This window comes from Embiotoca jacksoni, unplaced genomic scaffold, assembly GCF_022577435.1.
Source record: "Embiotoca jacksoni isolate LCO1_2020_lvr unplaced genomic scaffold, fEmbJac1.0.p SCAF_22, whole genome shotgun sequence".
Lineage (NCBI taxonomy): Eukaryota > Metazoa > Chordata > Actinopteri > Embiotocidae > Embiotoca > Embiotoca jacksoni.
In genome coordinates, this window is record NW_027185363.1 from 6,861,333 (window position 1) to 6,882,984 (window position 21,652).

General features: G+C 41.1%; 3 protein-coding genes across 5 annotated transcripts; 1 reads left to right on the forward strand and 2 right to left on the reverse strand.

The window, feature by feature from the left end:
- Positions 1 to 6,180: 6,180 nt before the first annotated feature.
- snap47 (synaptosome associated protein 47) lies at positions 6,181 to 13,798 on the reverse strand. Of its 3 annotated transcripts, none has more exons than XM_069157602.1 (5): positions 13,709 to 13,798; positions 12,871 to 13,392; positions 12,231 to 12,733; positions 11,801 to 11,925; positions 6,181 to 9,108 (listed from the first exon to the last, which is right to left on the reverse strand). In XM_069157602.1, exons 2-5 carry the CDS (start codon positions 13,365 to 13,367, stop codon positions 8,962 to 8,964), a joined length of 1,272 nt encoding a protein of 423 aa, XP_069013703.1. In that variant the 5' UTR covers positions 13,368 to 13,392; positions 13,709 to 13,798; the 3' UTR covers positions 6,181 to 8,961. The 3 variants fall into 3 exon arrangements, with proteins under 3 accessions (XP_069013703.1, XP_069013702.1, XP_069013704.1); XM_069157601.1 differs by lacking the exon at positions 13,709 to 13,798 and adding an exon at positions 13,518 to 13,702; XM_069157603.1 differs by lacking the exon at positions 13,709 to 13,798 and adding an exon at positions 13,495 to 13,702.
- A 46-nt stretch (positions 13,799 to 13,844) lies between these two features.
- On the forward strand, positions 13,845 to 16,766 carry jmjd4 (jumonji domain containing 4). The gene is made up of 6 exons (XM_069157600.1): positions 13,845 to 14,453; positions 15,014 to 15,179; positions 15,260 to 15,385; positions 15,495 to 15,762; positions 15,930 to 16,076; positions 16,168 to 16,766. The coding sequence occupies exons 1-6, from the start codon at positions 14,198 to 14,200 to the stop codon at positions 16,504 to 16,506; spliced, it is 1,302 nt and encodes a 433-aa protein (XP_069013701.1). The 5' UTR covers positions 13,845 to 14,197; the 3' UTR covers positions 16,507 to 16,766.
- On the reverse strand, positions 16,726 to 20,128 carry iba57 (iron-sulfur cluster assembly factor IBA57). The gene is made up of 3 exons (XM_069157605.1): positions 19,659 to 20,128; positions 17,520 to 17,869; positions 16,726 to 17,417 (listed from the first exon to the last, which is right to left on the reverse strand). Exons 1-3 carry the CDS (start codon positions 19,997 to 19,999, stop codon positions 17,026 to 17,028), a joined length of 1,083 nt encoding a protein of 360 aa, XP_069013706.1. The 5' UTR covers positions 20,000 to 20,128; the 3' UTR covers positions 16,726 to 17,025.
- Positions 20,129 to 21,652: the final 1,524 nt, after the last annotated feature.

Here is a 21,652-nt window from a genome sequence, read left to right on the forward strand (position 1 = left end):
TTTTCCATACCAATTAGCAAGTGCTCCACCCACAAATTTTCCATCAAAATAAACTGGGAACACATAAAAATTGCACATTAAAATGGGAGTGATTGTCTTTGATATTCAATGCTTTAATTGAAACCAGGCAGGCGAATTACAGAGCTCTGTTTTGACGGCTCCATGGTTTCCGTCAGTAAAAGGGGATTCCTGAGTGATATCCTGAGGAACACTAGATTTCCTTTTAGAGGAAAACCAAACAGGGCAACACGTCATTGTTTTGCACCGACTTCATGGTCAATCGGCTTTGCAGTTTTTCTGTACCTGAAATGGACACTGGGTCAAAGGTTCACACTCCTTCTGTCTGCCACTCACCCACTTGTGTGCATAAGTTCAGTATCCACTTCACATATGGCAGGGCTGGGTAAACATCTGGTAATCTTTGTTTCAGCTTCTCAATAGCTCACCAGGCTATGGTCTCGCTGTGTGTACTCAATCTTCTCCAATTACATAGTTGCTGGCTGCTCCCCTGAGGTTACGTGGACAAACCGTTTGGGATTGCGGAAGGAGTTTCCACAAAATAGGTGTTGTCCAAAAATTCCTTGCAGTTATGGAAATAAACCCACAAAAAGAGAAAACGTTAAATAGACTGAGAAAAGAAGACCGAATGAGCTTATAAGCATGTCATTTGGTATATTTAACTAGGGCTTTACTTCTTTTGTTGTTAAGTTCTCTTCCTCAAATTCTGATGACATAAAAGTATTTACGAGGAAAAAAAAATCCGTCAACAGACATTCAAGTTAAAACATACAATAAAATAATCTTTCTCTTTGTTGTTGCACTCGGGAAGACAGGACACGTCAGACATTCTGGAACGAGATTATAACAGAAGTTTCCCTGAATCCATTCTTAAACCAAAGATGATTACAATTATAGTGGTTGCATTGACTTCAAAAGTTGTAGCCTGCGGTATTAGCCTGGCGGCTTCCTTGTGGAAGTTCTCGACAGAAAATGTCATAATTATTCCAGTCTGAACTTGATGGTCCACACCCCATTACAGACCCTGTCTATTGTCCTGGCACGGCTTAACCACCTTGTCAATCATCCTCTATGTCATGTGTTGATGCAAAGCTACCTGCATTCCTAAACGGTGCATCTGGACAGTGACTTCCCAGGTCCCACTGACGAGGCTGTTCTTACCAAGCTGGCAGGGAGCCAGGCAAGGCTGCTGGCCCGGGCTCCTTTTCCCAAGTTCCACCCAGACACTGCGTGCGCCGTCATCCTGCTGAAATGTAAACCCCAGATTCAGCTGTGTTTGTTATGGTTGCGCCAGCCCTCAGTGAACACACAACGCTGTCACAACGTACCTATAACAGCGGGGCAATATTTCAATAACAATCTATTTGGTCAGCTGCAATTACATCACTAGGTGGTCAAACATAAGTTTGCTGGAATGATAATTAGGATTATTTCACGGACACTTTTAGCAAGGGTGCAGGATGAGGCTATTATTTCCGAACATGCCTCGACATTTAATACAGAAGTTTAAGTCAAGTGATTTTAAGTATGTTTTCACAGTGTTGAACTTGACCCCACTGGACTGTGTTCACTGGAGCACCATCATTACTGTTTTTGCTATGGATGCTCTATTTAACAGCTCAGCCGGCTGTACCTCGTTGTCTCTTTTAATCATCCAGCTTCACTATAAACAATAGTTTAGTCTGAACACTAGTGTTGTCCTTGAGATCGCTGGCCTGCTGCACTAATGGCTATTTACTTTCCAGAGAAAATGAGTAACCCAGAAAATCTATTTTTATCCTGAAATGACCCCGGGGTCAGCCCCACTGAGGTGACAGGGGGACACATCCTTAACTTTAATCAAACCGCCGGCCCTGCAGGCTGCACGCTAGTGCAACAACCTTTGCGTGATTATTTTTTTTTTTTTTTTTTCCTGTCCTCTTATCAGTTCATGTGACCCAAAGTCACTATAGCATGGCAAATTCCACAGAATCTTATGTTGGAGTATAAATCCAGTCTGTCTGCAACTAGCTGGGGGTCTGTGCAGTGTGGCATCAGTCGGGTGGGTAATTTATTGTGGGAGCTAAGTGTTTCCATTTGCAGTAAGAGCCACTAAAAACAGACTCGCTGAAGGTTTCTGGGGGGCCTGCTTGTAAAAGTACTGATGCGGTGTGAGCTGGCTCATGGCCTGACAACCTGTTTGGGGAGCTGTATAGATGGACTTTTAATGAATACATAATCCAGTCATCACAAAAGGGAGCCCTCAAACTTGCCAAAGCTGCACTTCTGGACAGGTCGTGTTCTCATTTACCTTGTGCAGAAAAGTGAGATGCATTTTCAGAGGAGGTTTCCCAAATAAAACAAACAAGACCTCCAAAGAGATTTCTGTTGGTGGTTACAGATAATGTACTTGTGCAGACACCCATGAGTCTAAATATAGGACTATTATTCCAATGAAATGAAGAAAGAATGATGATTTATTCGATTTTTTTTTTTTTTTTGTAATATGCATTGAGACATTTGCAAGTATTTATATGTGTACTTCTTAGGCCATACATTATCCCAGCTGATCAACCGCAGTGCAAATACAATAATACTGTCCTCACACAAAGTGCAAAGATCGTTACGCAATACATTTTTGTAGGTAATAAGTTTAAACTCGCCAACAGCAACTCACTGCTGCCCTCTACTGAATCCTATGAGATCGCATTAACAATAGCATTATAAAAAAACATGAATTATTGAATATTTTTCCACTTTATTGTCAGAAAGTCAAACGCTGGCCTAGTGGCTGAGAATAAGTATGCATTGCTACTAACTTACAATAATTCACACAATATAAATATATGGGAATATGTTGTTGCGAACACCTCATAAGACACAATTAAGTAAAAATAGCTAACAGTGCAACAATAGTGTAAAGATGCACGCTTAACCCGTAAAAGTGCTCCAACCTAGATGTAAGTTATTGTAGAGTATTGTTGAGCACGTTATCTGAGCATGAATCAACTTTCCTGCTGAATGATTCATTGCACGTATTCACTTCAAGCATTAATATGCAAGTTAGTAAGTAATACAGTATTCATATGCAAGAAGAGCAAGCACCTCAGCAGAGTTCAGGTAGGCCGTAATGTGGGTTTTCACCTGGAGTTGATTTGAGACTGATACTACTGTATAAAACCACAGCCAAGTTTAGTTTGGCTGCAAAGCTGTTAACTCTGTCGTACAAAAATGAGAAAAGTTTGCGAAACAAAAGCCAGAAAACCAAAGTGCGCCTGAAAGACCAAGGAAAACATAACGATGTGCAACAGCACATGATATCATCATGCAGCAGAGCATCTGGGAAAGTACCTTATTAACAGCAACACGGAGTGCATTAATAGTTTGACTAAACAAAAGAAAGATCAAATTTTAAACAATGTATGTACACAAAAATATGTAAATTCACATGTTCATTTATGCCTGTAGAGCAATGCCCATCTATGACTAAACCAGAGCAGCAAACGTTACCACGCTGATAGAAAAGAAGACCATGTTGATGTGAAGTGTCGTATCACTTTCGAGACTACACACTGTATACACCCCTGCTTGGACTCAAGCACCTTCCCTCCAGGAACGTTTTTTCCCAGTTCTAACATTAACCAACAGGCCTTATTTCCTGAAACCAGAAACTCCCTCAGCAAAAGGAAACCCAGCAACACCTGCACTAGTCAGAGGCCGTCCAGGATGTGAGTCGAAAATTAGGCCATTAGACCCAGACATGGTCTAATAGTGCTGTGGAAGACAAATTTCTCCAATATTTTATTTATGTACCTCAGTTTGCTCTACATCAACAACTGCTCATGAATTTTGATGAGTAATGCTAAAATACACGACTTAAATGAAAGTAGGTTGAAAGCATAATTGCTCCGTCATTTACAGATTACTGAATAACACAAGGAAAGTGGAGCCGAGTGCTTTAATTCTTACAAATGGACATTAAAAAAGTAATTTTTTTGAGTATGGTGTATGCAGACAATTTCTATTGCAGTCTCACGACTCCATATTTTGGAATGCAGTGCAACTGACATTTGCCCTCACAGCCCGCAAACACTGGTTGCTTTTTTCCCTGCAAGAGGAGATTGATTGACCATCAGTGGAGACACGCTCCTTGAATGAGAGCGCTCACCGCAGAACTATCAAGTAAACAGACTTGGAAGTCAAGGCCAGCAAAATCCCTTGTGTCTCCATACCATCCGTTAGGAAGGCAAAGCCGGATCTCATGTATCTGTGGTCAGACAAGACCGCCACCACTTCCTCGTATTGCAAGGCTGCTTCGAAACCACGCCAGTGTGTGCTCTATTTCCCTAACCTTTTTTAAGCGTTGGAATTCACATAACCATGTGGTGTGCTTCTGGACTTTGGGACTTCCAAAAATCCGACTGTTTATCACTGAAATCAACAAAAATAAATGGCCCTCAGTGAAAACATATTCAGCTGTGTTATAAGAACGCTTCATGTCAAGGCATCCCTTTCGTGTTTTGCACGGTGCTTTCAGTGTCACATCTTTCATGGTGGGCTGTGTTTAATATAAGTGATAAGTTCAGGCTAACTAGGACCAGACTGTTGAATGAGGCTGTCAGTCGTCTTTCCAACCCTTTTATATAAGGCTTCTTCCTGATTCCTAATTGAGTACTCAGCGACTTGCCAAACCAAATCTGGTCTACTGTTGATATGAAGTAGTCCCGCCTTCTGGTGAGAGCAATCCGACAGAGGTGGTCAGCTGATGCCAACAGTCTTGGTGCCAACAGGATGTTATAATACTAGAGGGTATAAAGTGAGCCACTTCCCCACAACAGCAGGCACAGCGGCTGAAACCGTAATTAACATCCGTTTCCAGTTTGCATTTGTTTTGATTTTCTCTGTTGCAATTTGTCACATGGGAGCCGACTATGAGGGGCGTTGCCTGATGACTTTTTGTTAAAGCTTAGTTAAAGTTCAGGAAGGTCATTTCTCCGGCTGAGTTTTCCTCCAGATGATAAACTTAAGTGTTTTCCATCTCCATATGTGATGGTTTTTTTGGGGGGCTTTAGTGGTCATTTTATGTCAGGACATTTTAGTGAAATGTTCTCATGATCATTCAGTCAATCGCTTGTTACAAACGCTCCGCTTGCCTTTGAAAATATTTCCAAGCCAACCGACTCGAGCTCGTGTTAAAAGGTGATTAAAACCATTACTACCATTGTCATTTGCAAGAGCCAAAAAAATCTCAAATGACGAAAACTACTTTTTACACCAAAGTTCATATGCATCATGGAGATAAACTGTTGAAATTTACACTGCAATTCTTCAGAAATGCTGATAGAAATGTTTCTTTTTGTATCTTTAGTTTTAAATGCTAATTCTGACAGTTCCCCTGGCTAGATGGATACCAAAACACAAATTAGAATAAACATGAATCCTGCATTAATCGATTTTAGGAGAGTTGGGGAACAAAACAACAACATATGAACACACTGCTGGCATATTAGGAAGTTGATATGACGATCTATTTAGCTTAATTACAGCAAATATTAGCATTTACTTGTTAGTCACCCAGATTTTCAATATATGGGTCTGGCCATGCTCTATTCAGGATTGTTTCCAGTCGTTGCATCCTAGTGGGTGTCGACCTTTGGTGAAACTATCGAAACGGCTGTTAACCAAACGGCATTGATCACCATATGACGTATGTTGTGCGCCAATACTGACCATGCTGTGAACAGAGACCCTCCCACAATGTGGGCAGAGTTTAACACCCTGTCCATGAATTACCATTTCAGACTTTGAAAAGAAAAATGTTTAGGCATTTTGGCATTCAATTCCTTGATTTTTGCTTATATTGCTACAACTGTTCATATTGCTTCATCTAGCTCCACCACCGCCGCCACAAACACTTGACTTTAAGCTCATCGCACATAGCCGCCCCCCACTGGTTGCTGAATGGTCCGCCCTTTAGAGTAAAAGACTGAGGCCATAAGCAATAGGTGGGCGGAATCAGGCTAGCATTCAGCGGCATTCATTAATACACACGGACCTTTATGAATGAACATTATTTAACTTATTTAAATTGTATTGCCAATAATAAGTTATTACAGACTTTAAATGACCGATAAAAAAAGGAATTAATTCAGTACTTACAACAGCAGAATGAAACAGGTGAACTTCCCTTATAATTTGTATCCAGTGTCAGGATAACTTTATTATCAGCTAAAATAGGCACCGAAATCCTTTTTAAACTTGGTACAGATAACTCCGTTTTAACCAATCGCTCATCACAAGTTCACAGTGAAAACGAACCACAATAAAATTACAGAATCACAATATATATATGTCAGTCTTTTACAGATAATACACATTTAGATTAGTATGTCTTTAGCAAGGCATATACAGTAGATTTACATCTTAATATGAATTATTTCATCTATAATATTTCAAAACAAAGAGCGGGGGATATTTCTGTTTTGTTTTTTCAAGAGCCCCAGTACTTAGTTACACATTTACAGTCTTCTGCTATACATATAATGATGGAACATTTTGGAACATTACTTGATGCAATACAAAGCAGTAATATTGAGACATGCAACGTTAAGCCACAGGGAAACCATGTCCAGGGAGGATAAGTGACACCTGAGAAAGACAAGTTGGTAACAGGACACAAATGGTTGTAAAAAGGAAGAATGGCAGTACATCAGCAGGGACACAGTAATGTGATGACACAAACCAACCTTATCTAGTTACCCTAAGCTATATTGGAAAACGTTCATCAACAGGATTAAATTAGGTTTACCCTTAACTCTTACACCTGTCTTTAAATAACAGCTGCGGAAACAACATGCAAGTTTCTTTTCATAAGTTTGTGCAGTTATTTAATTCACTAGCCATTTCCTGCTTCCTTTCTGAATGTCTATTTTGTTCGTCTTTGTAGTTGTGCAACTTCTAAACCGCAGCGTGTCTCCTCTGATACAGAGCTTATTTCACCGGAGTGCGCATGACATGCACTGAGGATTCAAGCTATTCGCCCGGCTCTCACTCAGGTGACACGACCAATCAGTAGGAGTTACCTCAGGTGAACCAATTCACTAGAGCAGGGGTGTCAAACATACGGCCCGCGGGCCGGATCCAGCCCGCCGGGGGGTCCAGCTCGGCCCGCCGGATGACTTTGCTAAGTGTGAAAATTACAGAAAGACATAAAGTGCATTTCTATGAGAATATGGAGGTTTATGAGTACAAACGTTTTGTAATTTTTTTTTTAATCGATCCAGTAATTGCTTCAAAAACAGCGTAAATGCGACGTCTGCTCCGGAGACAGAAGCGCTCGCTGCTAGGGAATCTGCAGAGGAGAGCCCAGGCAGATAAACAGTGGGCTGATGTCTGAGTTTTTGGTCTTTATGTTTCTAGTTTATTGTAGAAAGACCTTTAAAATAGGGTTTATCATCCAAAAACCTTCACCAATGATTTAAACATAGAGAAATATTGTCGTTATGTATGCGTTATTATGCTATGATTTTACTGGTCTGGCCCACCTGAGATCAAAGTGGGCAGTATGTGGCCCCTTGACTAAAATGAGTTTGACACCCCTGCACTAGAGTATCGTGATTCTTTATGTTACTACTTTTAACTCGCCACGCTGATTTCTTGAGTTGATATTTCATTTATTATTCACACCGAGTTGTGCAGTAACAGCTAGCAGCTAACAGTTAGCCCAGGATCTAGCTTGTTAGCATCAGCGCATGAATCAAGAGAGCTGTTGGTTAGTTCAAATGGCCCCTGGAAATCGCCAGTTTCCCGTTCACAGTGAATAAATACATGTTTATCGCTAACTGGTAATGGTTCAACTTTTCGCTTACTACCAACAGCTAACTGTTGTTGCTCACAACTATTGCATCAACACCTTTTCGGCCTGAGACGAGCCCGGGTGCTTCAGAATGAAAACACCAGCGATTCAGCTTTGATTCACTCCATTATAACAGTACTTTATTTAACTTTATTATTAATTTTAGTATCTTATTTACATGTGATGTGCATTGTTTTTGGAAAACTTAACTCATGACATACATAATCTCTAGATGACTCATTGAACTTTTCCCCATGGCCTCATTTAAAAAAAAAAAAAAGTAAACAAAAATTTAAATAAATAGTCATTTTAAACCCCAATGCTTTAAAATCACAATACATATGGACTTAGCACCCAAGTATCGTGAGAGCATTAAATCGGTTAATAAGCATATTGTTCCAACCCTACTACCGTGTGCTGAAACCAGTGAGGGATGAATATTTTTTTTCCTCCTCAGTGATAATCACGTGATCATTATGATGTTATTGTCAGTTTTGAGTCCTCCTCCTTCCTTTCCACAGAATTTTATCCTTATTCTGACTCCAAAATGTGAGAGGGCAGAAATCTTTTTTTTAGGCTGTAGTCAACTGGAACCGAAGTAAAAAGTAATGGTGTCTGCACTTGCAAGATATGCAATAGGAGGGCGGGTATTTATTCTACAAATCTCACATGTTTGGATTGTTTTAAATAAACTAATGAAATAAAAAAAAAAATTACAATTTTACATTTAACATGACAAATTCTTAACTAGTGTCATGTAAAAATATGACCAAAATTTGTGAGCCCACATCTCACCTAATTTCTTAAAAAAAATAAATTAAAAAAAATTAAAAAAAAATCACCGCTTTCTTAGATATGTTCTTATTTAAAGTCACTGATGTGCAAATATCAGAGATTTTGGTGAATGTCTTTAGCTTTAAGTGAACATTGCTGCACTTTCACAGAAATCACTGACACTGACCTTAAACCCATGAGCCGATACCATCGAATACAACACAAATCTTGGAAATCCCCAATGCTGTATTTCAAACCATACCAATTCCAGGAGGCTTACAGTGCATTTCTTCGGAGGGACACGGCGACCACATGCGTCTCTTGAACTGTCGGGACTACAGCAGTCTTTTCATGCGGCAGGTGTGCTTCTCTACGTTCATGGTGGCTCGGTCCGTCGAGCTCGTCAGGTCGTCCAGAACGTCATCCTGCCGCTCCAGCTCTGTCTCGGCTTCCAGGGCGAGGTTCTTCAGCTGCATCAGCATCTACACACACACAATCCAATAAGTACACGCATGTGGAGACACACACACACACACACACACACACACACTCATTTGTTTAAGTAAATACACTTAAGTAGAAGACATAGTAGACATAAATAACTAAGGAACAAAACGGGAATAAAAAATCTATTAAATAGTAAAAGTGCACCACAGACGTGAGTTTCAGAGCGGAGCATGTGGACCATATGTGACCATATGAGATGGGGTCAGGGAGTTGTAAAGCAAGCGAGTACGAGAGAAAGAGTGATGGCTTTAATTCAGAGTTCTTCCTCTTCATTTTGCCAACAAAGACACGACCTTGTGACTTAATGTCTGCAGATCAGAAGGCGACATTATAGTTTAACACCAACTATGGTGCAATAATAGTTATTCATGTTGCTGATACGATAATATTTCATATTAAGGAGTGAATGAAACTTGAGATACACAGAGAAAAGTCGCGGCTTGTCTCCTGGGATTGGTGATATCATACAATACTGTTTGTTTTCTACTTTCAGTGGGTTTAAGGAACTATACAGTACGTGCATGGTTTAACATCTGTGTACGTTATGGTTAATGGAACAGCTTAAATATACTGCAACGTGCCAAGCAAAGCCTAATAAACACTCACTTCAAACCCCACCAGCATGGTTTTCAAACTAGTATTATGTTATGCTACACATGCTCTCTCACACACACTGACATAATGTCAGTTTTCACTGGCTGGTATATGTGGATATTTTAACTGAGCACAGAGACAGCTCCAGGCAACAGTTTGAAAAACAGATAGTATGTCAATACACACCAAGGAACAACTGCATTCACTCAATTAGGTCTGTGACTTTACAGTTTCAACTGGGACGACAGGACTGAGTCACACCTTACAGTTAACATTCACAAGAGTTTTGGTGCGTCGTGTAAAAACACATGAATATTTGTATCTGCTGCTCATACAATGGCAGGCGGACTTAAGTCGTGGCGAAACCCCCCAAAATGAAACATTTAGGCTACAACTAACAGAAAAATGAGTTAAAATTCCCAGTCATTTCAAGACTGAGAATTAGTATGCAGTACACACACACACACACACACACACACACACACACACACACACACACACACACACACACAAAATGATCTGAACCAGTTTGTGCTGTTAACAAGTAGGATTTTCCAACTTCTTGACAATAATAATTGTATAAAACTGCTGAGACAAACGTGAACGTTTTCCACAGCACAGACGGGACATGAAACTGCGTGACCCGCTGCACAAGTTGTCCCACGGTCGATTCTAATCTTGACTTGAAGTCCATTAAAAGCAGGGTGTGTACAGAAGGATAGGAGGAAGTCAAAACTGGCAGCCTTTGAAATGTGAGCCATTATCAGCTGTAGACAATAAGCAATTTAAAAACACAATAGACAAGCCAGGCTTTATGATTGGCTCACTGCTGCTACTGCTGTCAGATTTATCTGAACTATTATGTTATTATGTGCAATAATTTCCTACATTCTAGGCATAAAGTGAAGGAGAATAACTTTAGTTATTTATGAAGGGTGTACATCAAATAATGTATCATGAAAAAGGACTTTTAACATTTAACAATGCTGCAACAAAATTGAGTCATTAGTCTGCTACTAAATGTTGAATTCGTCTGCCCCAATATATTACATTTGAGAATCATTTTTAAATTTTAGGTTTCAACTATTGACAGTAACCTCTTTTTCCTGGATATTGCATATTTTTTTCTATTTGGAAAATTAAGTCTTTATGTTTTCATCTGTTAAATACACCAAAAGTAAGAGCACAAATGGCACTTTTTCACTCTCAGCACCTCTCTTCTTCACCCTTATAAAAAAAGCACAATGTTAAGATAACCTTATCAAGAATACTTATTTAGGTTAACTGTTTATGTAAAACGATCAATAATAACAAGTATATCTTAAGGAGATGTTTAGACTGTTAAACATTTATCAGGGTTTGCCTTAAAATTTTATTATAAACCACATTCGTAAAAGTGTTTACAATAATTCTTTAGTTACTTTTCAGCAGAGAGGGTTAATATTATTGCGTCTTCCCCTCTATCCGGCAAGCTATCAGATGATCTTGTGTGCTGTAGACTAGCAGTCCTTCACTTATGGCAATCCTGTTATTGAAGTGAACTTGCTATAGTTAAAACAAAAGTAGCTTGCTGGAGGTTTTACATGAACTATCTCAGTCTAAGCAACCTGCAACAGTGAGTCACACATGAAAAAAATTGTCCGAATCACAGGCCTGAATTTGCGTCACTGTGTAGGTCTTGCCACCACAGACCGTGTCTGTAACAGCTCTGTGCCGCGAGGCTCTGAATGGAAAGACATTGTCGAGTCTGACCAAATCACAGACCGTGTTTCTTTTCCTCTCTTAAAACGAGGATGGACGTCGGTTTGTGGTCTCACCAAATAACATTTTAAACATACAGGATGAAAAATACAAATCATTACAGTGAATTGTGGTTTGGGATGAAAATATGTGTTTCAGAAACCATATGATTATTTAAGATAACACTATTTTAGGCCATCTGTTGCCTGCACACATGGGCTAGTTATTTGTATTAACTCTTGTCTTGTACTCCCAAGTTGTACATACAAACATGAAAAATCTTGATATTGCGGTTATACTTTTGCACAGGCGATGGGAATCCAACTTTCTCACCTGTTTGAGCTCCTTGGCCTCAGCCTGACTGACAGATGGCTGGAGGACATGCACCTGCAACTGGGACAACTCTCCTGCTGGGACCTCCAGCGGGAGCTCTGTCTCTTGGCACTTCTGCATTAAACCTGACTCCATGGGTGGAGATGGTGAAAAAGTGCAGAGTGCATATGTTGTTTATGAGGAAAGCAGACAGTAAACTCTAAAGCACAGCAGCTGAGGCAATAGGGATGAAGTGACTCATCAAAAATACATTTCTGCCCAACAGAGACACCAATAACCATGATGAAATGTTTTTACATGTGGCTGCACTGTTATAAATATGTCAAAGTGGAAACATGGACCTTTACTGCCACTTAGTGGTCACATTCATACCAGGCATGTAAACAGCAGTGAATTAACAGAGCCTTCGTTTATTTGACCTGTATCTTACCTTCATTCCAGCTTGTCCCTTCTCTGTCACATGGAGATGAAACTGGAGTCGCCCTGAAAGACATGTACTCGCTGGTGAACTCCACCTTCTTCTTGTACTGCATCTCCAACACTGCCATTGCTTCTGACATCTTGGCAGACAGGAACCTGTAACATATATCTGGCTTCCCGATAAAACGCTGTCTGACGGTAAGCTCGTAGGGACTGTGCACCCTGATTTCGTCGATTTCATTTCGTTCAAACCGATGAAGAAGTTGGCAGTTAGTGTCTCTCGCCTCCAGCGAGGACACCAACACCAGCAAACATCCGGGCTTCAAATCTGAGTCTCCACCTTTGGACACTACTGCTGGAATGCTCGAGATCACCTTATTTCTACCGGACCCCTTGGCTGCAGAAGCAGCGGCTGCAGCTCTTGCAGCATCTTCAGCCTTGGCCTCCTGCTGAACCTTCCAGGGGAGTTTGCCAAAAGGCCACCAGGGCGGAGACTCCAGTTCTGACAGAAGTCTGCAAGACAAGAGAAATTGATGTTACTATTATATTAAGCACGTCTTCTGCTTGGTTAAACAAGTCAACAACATAGGCCTGCAACATGACCAAGACATGAGAAAACTCAATAGGCAAAGACATTTTAGGATAATTACTTGTCAGCCACGCCCAAGTCAGAATCAATCTTCTCCAGTCCCTGCATCATACTGTCAAACTGCTCTCCCTGGTGGCTGAGGACACTGCCGGTGTCCTCCAGTCGTCTCTGGGCCCCTGCCACCAGGTTGATCAGCTCCCTACCTTTAGAGGGCTGAGACTCTGCCCCGCGGGCCTCCGAGCTGGGAGAAAGTAGGCGTTCTCTCCAGAAATGCTCCAACACATTATAAACCACCACCCTGTTGGGCTTCAGGGAACCGAACCAGTGTTTCACGTTGCCCTCTTCCAGCACCGTGAGAGTGCTGAAGATGAAACTTGACGACTCCATCTTGATCTGCATGATCCGTGAGAGGCGGAAGCTGGTGAGGCTCTCCTTACTGTGGTTGGAGACGAAGCGCACCATGGTTCTGGTGAGGGACAGAGTTCCGTTTTCCCACCGCTTCTCCGAGTTGATGTAATAGGAGCCCGGCCAGCTGTGGATGGGAACGTCCCGGCTCATTTTGGAAGGAGATGCACAGGTTCACCTGGAAGAAGGACACATGTATAATACTGTACACGCACACAAACAAACACTGGTGCTGCTTTAATCTATAATTGCAATCCCAAAAGACGTTGTGGTGAGTGACCTCTGTCCTGATGGTGGACATACTTTATACACGGTGTGATCCAGGCGGCAGATGGGCTCAGTTGAAGCGGCTTCAGCTCTCTATCCAGCTGACCGCATTACGCGTGCATTATTACAACGTTACAAACCACTTAACACCTCCCACTTCCTCTTGAAAAAATGATAACCGTCCCACATAACATTAGTCGTCAACATTGGGCTGAGCATTACGTTACCTCGTAGCCTTCCTAGTATGTTGTGATGTTTATTGCGGAAGTGATGTCACACCCGTGTACGGCTGTATTCATTGTCCGTGTTGAAAACTCTGCTGTCAGAAAACAACACGTCAAGGTTCAGAGGGAAATAACTGGGGTTGGGAATGACAGCGGTCGTCGAAGTAGTTAAAATCACGTGCATTGGCATTAAATAAACGGATACTCAGTACGTGCAGTGACAGATCATAAACAGGAACGGTATTTTCCAGTATGCGCGTCGTTCAGGAACCTGCAAGTCCTCGGGTTGCAGTAAAAATGTAGCGACCTGTTGTCAGCATAATGTTCGTTTCGTGGCCGAACCGGGTTTCAACTCTCGACAGAAAAAGTGCCAATACGGACGCAATGTAATGGCAAAAATAAGTCTCCCCGCTAGCTTTCACCTCGCCGTTTTCCCGCTAACCAAACGCAGCTGAGGAAGCTCACCAGCGAGCCGACGCGTTGTTTACCATCATGGACAGGGAGGCGTACCGTAACTACAGCAGCCTGGTCAAAATACCGAGGCAGCAGTCCTACGAGCAATTTTGGTCCTCCCATTTCGTCGATTACATCGACAGAGAGCTGAGCTATTCTACGTTTTTCAAGAAATATTTGCTTCCCAACCACCCGTGTATGTTTTCAAGAAGGTTCACGGAGGACTGGAAGTGTCGGAAACAGTGGGTGACTGAAGAGGGGAAACCTCATTTCCAGAAACTGCTGCAAGAGTTTGGTAAATAAGCCTCTTACTCCTGCATCGATTACATACTATACATACTAATGCCGTGTTTGCACTGTCAGGTGTCATGTAAACTGATTTTGTATTTACCTCCGCTATGGAAGTTATGGTTTGATGTGGTTTGTTTGTCTTGTTTGTCAGCAAAATGATAGAAAAAAACAACAACTTGTTTTAATCAAACTTGGTGAACATGGGTGTAGCATAAGGCAAGGTAAAAAGCCATTCAAGTATGGAGTAGATCCGAATCACGGCTCAAAGTTCAGTGGTGACAAAAACATAGGCCATTCTAGAAATAAGATAACTGTGTATCACAGTCTACGTTTACAGGTACCAGTAATCCTCTGAGATACATGTTTACTTGCTCAAACGTAGTTCAACCAGCAATTGTTATTAAGCTTTCAGGGTCCGTGCTTAAAGAGAGAACCAGAAGCGGTACATATACAGACATACAGTAGAGTGGTTGCAGTCGTGTATACGCATATCATAGACGAGCGTAGTGTTGGTCTTGAAGGAGGTCTGCGCTCTCTGATTTGTTGTTATCCTTTTATTCACAGACGAGACTCCTGTTCCCGTTGCAAACTGCAATTCAAAGGAATACAATGCCAACCCTAAACAAGTTATGCCTTTCAAAGAATTTATACACTACTGGAAGGAATACATCCAGAATGGAAACTCATCACACAAAGGATGCCTTTATCTGAAAGACTGGCACATGTCAAGGTATTGTAGTAATACGCTAAAGATGTTTACACACTGTGCAAAATAGCTCATTGACGATGACTTTTATATATTCTTTGCAGGGACTTTCCAGAACATAATGTTTACACCACACCAGTCTTCTTTTCTTCTGACTGGCTCAATGAATACTGGGATACACTTGAAGTGGACGACTACCGGTTTGTCTACATGGGACCTAAAGGCTCATGGTATTGAAAATTAAACCCAATGTTGGTAAAAAAAAAAAAAAAAAAAAACAAACTCCGTTATCTAAGTTTTAGATTTTTCATACAATCCAATGCTTTCTCATGTCACCAGGACACCGTTCCACGCTGATGTGTTCCGCTCCTACAGTTGGTCTGCAAACATCTGTGGCAGGAAGAAGTGGCTCCTGTATCCTCCGGGTCAGGAGGACTTTTTACGAGACACTCACGGCAATCTACCTTATGATGTTACGTCAGCCGAACTTAAAAACGGAGGCCTTTTTCCACACTCTGAAGAAGCCTGCCAACCTCTTGAAATTATTCAAGAAGCAGGTGAAATAATTTTCGTGCCCAGTGGCTGGCATCATCAAGTTTATAATCTGGTAAGAAGTACAGAGACAAGGATATCTACACAGTTGAGTTAAAGCGATATGATACATTATGGTGTGTTTTATAATACTATGAGAATTATCTTTTTATCACAGATGTAAGAACATTAATATCGATGTCATCATTTTGTAATCCTGATTAAAATTTGTTTTCCTTACAGGAGGACACCATCTCCATTAATCATAATTGGTTGAATGGGTGCAACGTTGACATCATGTGGCAGTTCCTTCAGAATGAGCTGTCATCTGTTCAGAAGGAGATAGACGAATGGAGAAGCACAATGGATTCGTGGCATCAGCACTGTCAGGTACTGTGCTCTCATAATGCTGTCGGCATGTTGTCCAAAAACACAAATAAGTTAAATGCATCGGTTTATTACTGGGTGCGTTTTCCCTCAGGTCATCATGAAGGCCTGCTCCGGTATTGATTACGGGGAATTTGCCTCGTTCGTGAAGATCATTGCTGACAACCGAATGGCTTTCTTGAATGCTTGCTCCTCCGGGGATTCCTCCTCCGATTACTCACGACATCTCTCCGAGACCTTCACCACGCTCGGACCTTACCATGCTGCCTTTGACCTCCAAAGAGTGGCGCACGTAATTGAATGCCTCCTGTGCAATGAGGACTTTAAGAGGCTCGATCATTCGACGTTGACTTTGCAGCCGGAAACCATGTTACAGCGTATTCGAGACACCATACAGTCCACAAGAGGGCAGCATGTCCTTTACCAGGAATAATACTGTATGTTCAATGTCTGGGCAATGTTACCACGACCTGGAAACAGCTTGAATGGAATGTTCCCATTTGTACAGTGTGATAAGAGGATGATAAAGGAGTTACTGCACCTTTGGCATGAGATGAATCGCAAATTCAAATATTGCTTGTGAATGTCTGGAATTTGTTTTTGCACTGAAAGATAAAACGGATAAATCAAAAAATACACCAAGGAATTTTTGCTTTGCAATTTTTTTTAATACATTAAATAACCACTAATACCACATCATAATTGATACACCTTTTTTTATATAGAGCTTCAATACATCTGTGAAAGAGCAAAAATCTGTGATAAATAACTGAAAAATTTAGGAAAGTCACTTTTAGGTGGGAAAAAAAAAACTACTCTCAAAAATAGAGGAGTGCTTCGCAGCTGTTGAGCAATGACAGTGTAACATAATGTTTCAGGGTTCTCTCTATGAGAAGTCTTGTCAGATCTGATGCATGTCATATTTTCACGTAGCTATAAAACATCCTCCTCTTCAGTTGATTTTCTCGTCTTTGGGCCACCAGTCTGGCACCGAGGCCTCAAGTGTCACTGTGGCGTCGTCACAAGATTTGAGCGTCAACACCTCTTTGGCGTGCGCCGTGCGGATCAGGCTGAGACCCAGATCTCCTGCCCCGGCGCGGTGCTTCCCAGCTGGCTTGCCCGACTGCGTTTGCAGCGCGGCTCCTTCCTCGAGGTCTGGCGCTGGAGATGACAAGCGCACTGGCATCAGGCGTTTCCGAACCACCCCAGTGTGATGAGTCCTGGCTGTGAGCTCTTGGCCGATGTAGCAGCCCTTGCTGAAGCTGATGCCCTGCATGTAGACGAGATTTGACTCCAGCGGCAGCGCCACCCCGGGAGGAAGGTCGTTCACTCCCTCGGGAAGTCCTAGACGACAGTTTTCAAGAGCACGTGATTATGCAAATCCAGACATCTCAAACCATTCATTTTCTAATAAAAACAGTATACTCTTTTATTAACTGGTCATACCTATGGCATAGCGATGTCTCTGATACTCCTCTGTATCTCCTTTCTGACATGATGCAATGATATCCAAGGGGTCAACTTGACTTTGCAACACCAGTCTCCAGCCCATTAGCAGAGTTCGAGGATCAGCCTCCCATACCAGAGCTTTTTCAGGGGAGTTAAGCTCAGGTTTCGTGGCCTCTTGATTTGGGCTGTTCTGCTGGGAAAGCACAGCCCACACAGAGAGCTCTGGACAGGGGCTAATAATGACCTTTCTGCGGAGCTTGTACACCTTCAGGTGTCTCAAGATTGAGTCTTTAACCATGCTGTCACACTCCAGGAAAACGCCGTGTCCTCCCTCTGCTTTGTTCAGACTGAAAGAAAATACAGCAAGTTGAGAGACTCATAAAATTAAAAAAAAAAAAAAAAAACTACCATAAAACCACCACACTGGTATTTTTACTTATATTTTAGCTGGTTAGGTGTTCCTAGGTGGAGCTATGATGGGAAACACCTGGGTCACCACAGTGTGCTAGTTACAACAATACAGGTGTCCTATTAAAAGCTGTCTAACGTAAAATAACTCGATTCAATGAATCGGGTTGTCGGTCCATCCGTCAACACGAGTGTGTATTGGGCTGTCAGTTTCGGATTTCTACATTTCCTGCAGTAAAGTAACTGTTCAAGTGTTACTCTTACTTTACTGTCAGATATGCACAATCATAAACAATTTTAGACATACATATGTAATTTTCAACATACAAAATAACTAGTAAAATGGTGTTTTGAATAGCAATAGTTAGAATTATGACAAGTAAGAATGTTATGTCCACAGTGTATTGGGGGGAGGGTATCTGCAGAGAATTCATTTTCTCAAACCATACAGGACAATTTAATCCTTAAATTTATCACAAACATTCAATATTTAAATCACCAATATAGTTTTAACTGGACAGGAAGGGTGTGAAAAATCTGTATTTTGAAAGTAGTTGAAGCTGCCATACAAATGTAGGGGAGTAAAAAGGACACTATGTCCCTCTGAGATGTGGAGTGGAAGTATAAAGTGTAACCAAATAGAAATATTCAAGTAATGTATGCACGCGCGCACGCACAATATCAAACCAGACCATTTCAAATTAAAACAATTTTTAATTGTTTCAAAACAATTTTTTTTTACAAAACTATGACAGGCACCAGACAGTGACATTCCATCAAGAAATGTTCTTATTGATCATAAAAATAATACATAATTGTGGCTTCTTTTTTTACTCGAAGATGCATTATAAATTTCATAAGAAAGGAGGTCTAATGACCATAAATAAATAAAAAAGAAGAAGTGTAAAACCTGTGTAAACAAATTGTAATGAAGTTGGCTGATGAGGTTTGACAAAAAAAAAATGCTGTGATGAATTTTCCATTATGCCTTACGAGCACTTAAAACAGACCGGGTCATTTTTGACCCAGGAGGACGACAGGTGTGACTATTCGCTGCAGTTGGAAAATATGAAATGGTTTCAAAAAACATTTCTGACTACAATATGAGAGACACCAGTCTGTGATAATCCATCGAGAAATGAAAACGTTATTTTCGCTACAATAAAAATAATTCACAATTTTCTTTTTAGGTTTGACCAAATGTTTTTGGTGAATTTTCCATTACAGGACTATAATGTCTATAATGTCCTGTTTGAGGACCGTAGCTCTCCTATTGTGTCCGCAAAGACCGGATCAAGGTTAAAATAAGCAACGGTACTTGTGCAAATGTACTTGAGTCACCTTTTATCCCTGTTTAAAAATCCAGTGATAAAAGAATATCTGTAAATGAGAAAACTTAAAAGAGAGAACAGCTGACTGCAGAGAGCAGGGAGGGCTCTGGAGGAGGGAGCTGGAGCGGACTATCACTTGTGACCTGCAGCTTAGATAACAGCGCTTACGTTGACTTTCTCAGATCATGACAGTGCTGTCTGTCTGTCTGTCTATCTGTCTGTCTGTCCGTCTGCCTGTCTGTCTCTCTCTCACTTCTTGCCACACGTTAGCTCTGGTGCGCACTTTTGTTGTTTGCAGAGCGGAAAAGGAGCGAGGAGGAGAAGAAGAGACGCAGTCGTGTTGATGTGGTCCAAATTACAAACACACAAGTGTTCAGAGGTCGTGACGAAGTCTCACCTGTACAACATGATGTCATAGAGTGTCCTCCCTTGTACGTTGAGCATGTGGGAGTACATGGCTGTGCGCTCGGGCTCCTTCAGCAGCTCCATGTCGTTGGTTATAATCCCCTGAAGAAACGGGCTCGTGTCCCGGCCCTGGATTTTGAGCAGGGTCCTGTGCGGAAGGTGATAGCACACAAACCGTCCCGCGGCGTGTCCTCGGCTCCCGGTGTCCTGGCTGTACCGCCGGACACGGATCCCCGCTGGTCCCGGAGCGCAGCGGGGAAGCGTCGGGCGCAACCCGGCGTGCTTTCCGGCGTTAACAGCGAGCGCTCCCCGGACGAGGCACAAAACCCCCATGGTGTGTTGTCGCACAGGCAGGAGCGTAGTGAGTCCTAAATTCAGTGACTATGTTACTGTTAGTAACAGCGGACGGCTACATAAACTAGGACACCGCAGCTTTCCGCCTCAGAGAGAGCTCCATTTTGAAGTCCCACAATGCTTTGCTCGATAATACTGGAGCACGTGGGTGAGACAGCACTGTTTGGGGTTTAGACTTTTCTGCTCACGAGGAGTCTGTCGCCTTACTTTAAGGTAGAAAAGAAAAAAAATACTCCAAATACTGCTTTATTAAATTGTATATGCTTTACATAATCATCAGCGATACAAGAAATACGAGGTTTAGAGCTGCAAAAATGTATCAATTAATTGTTGATCAACTGAAAATGAACTGCCAACTGTTTCTATCATGAATTAATTGTTTTAATTATTTTTAAATTAAAAATACTAAAATTATCTGATTCCAGCTGCTAAAATGAGAATCTTTTCTGCTTCCTTTGGTCCTTCGTGAGAAAAATAAACTAAATTTTTTTTATTTGTGGACAGTTGGTTGGGACAAAATTTGATATTTTCGGCTGCTGGGAAACATATTTTGCCCATGTTCTGACATTTTAAAGACCAAAACAGCTAATTAATTAATCAAGAGAATATTTCACAGATAAATCAGTGTTGAAAGTCATTGTTTTTGCCACCCTGATGAAATCCCCTCTCCTTTGATAAACAATATAAACAAATAATCCAAAATAATTAATGTGATATCCAAATACACCATCTTGTTAAAAGCTGTGTAGTTGTATCATTTCAAGAAGATAATTTTTGTTATTTTAACAAGTTTTCTTCTTACATCTTACATCACTCTGCAGTTTTTGTAATGTCATTATGTCAAGAACCTTGTTATCATTATTATTTCAGAATATTATATTGAGGATGTTTAGAAAGGCGGTGAAGAACTGGAACTGAACTGAATAATTATTGTATTGCTATATAAACAAACTATGACAATTTAGGGTCACATCAAAGGTCACTTCTGGAGTGCTTATATTAGTGTTAGGATTACAATTTACTTCGCTTAACTCATTTAAAAAAAAGTTATATACAACTTTTAGCTGTTTATATCAAAGCCAAAATGCCGAACAGGCGTTCTAGTGACTCATTCATCTCATCGAGGCTCTAAACTTTTACTGCTCAGTAAAACTTTACAGATGAAAAAGTAAAATGAGCACACAAACATCTGTAGTTACTGAACCATGTGTGTAACTAATTAGCAGGTAAAAGTTTCCTAATGCAAAAGTGTGTTTCCAAGAAAACAGATGAAAAAGAGCTCATAAATGAACACCAAATGTCTTCATCCAGGATACGAACACCGAAGGCTCATACAGAAAAATCCAAGCGACAAGAAGCAACTGTCCAGACCCGCCATTTACATACCTTTATTTAAAAAAGAAGCTCAATTTAGTTTGACACGATGTCTCTTTCTAAAGTTCAGACAAACACGCATTGTTTTATCTGTTAATAATTTGTTGATGAGCATCATGTGTGGAGCGCCTCTGTGTATTCTAAGCTGCACTCCACATCTGGTGCTACTTATCCTAAAATAAATTGATGGGAAAAATGGGCTTTCTTCTCTCCACAACTCAGTCCTCTGATACATACATTAAGCCTGGTTTTACGAAT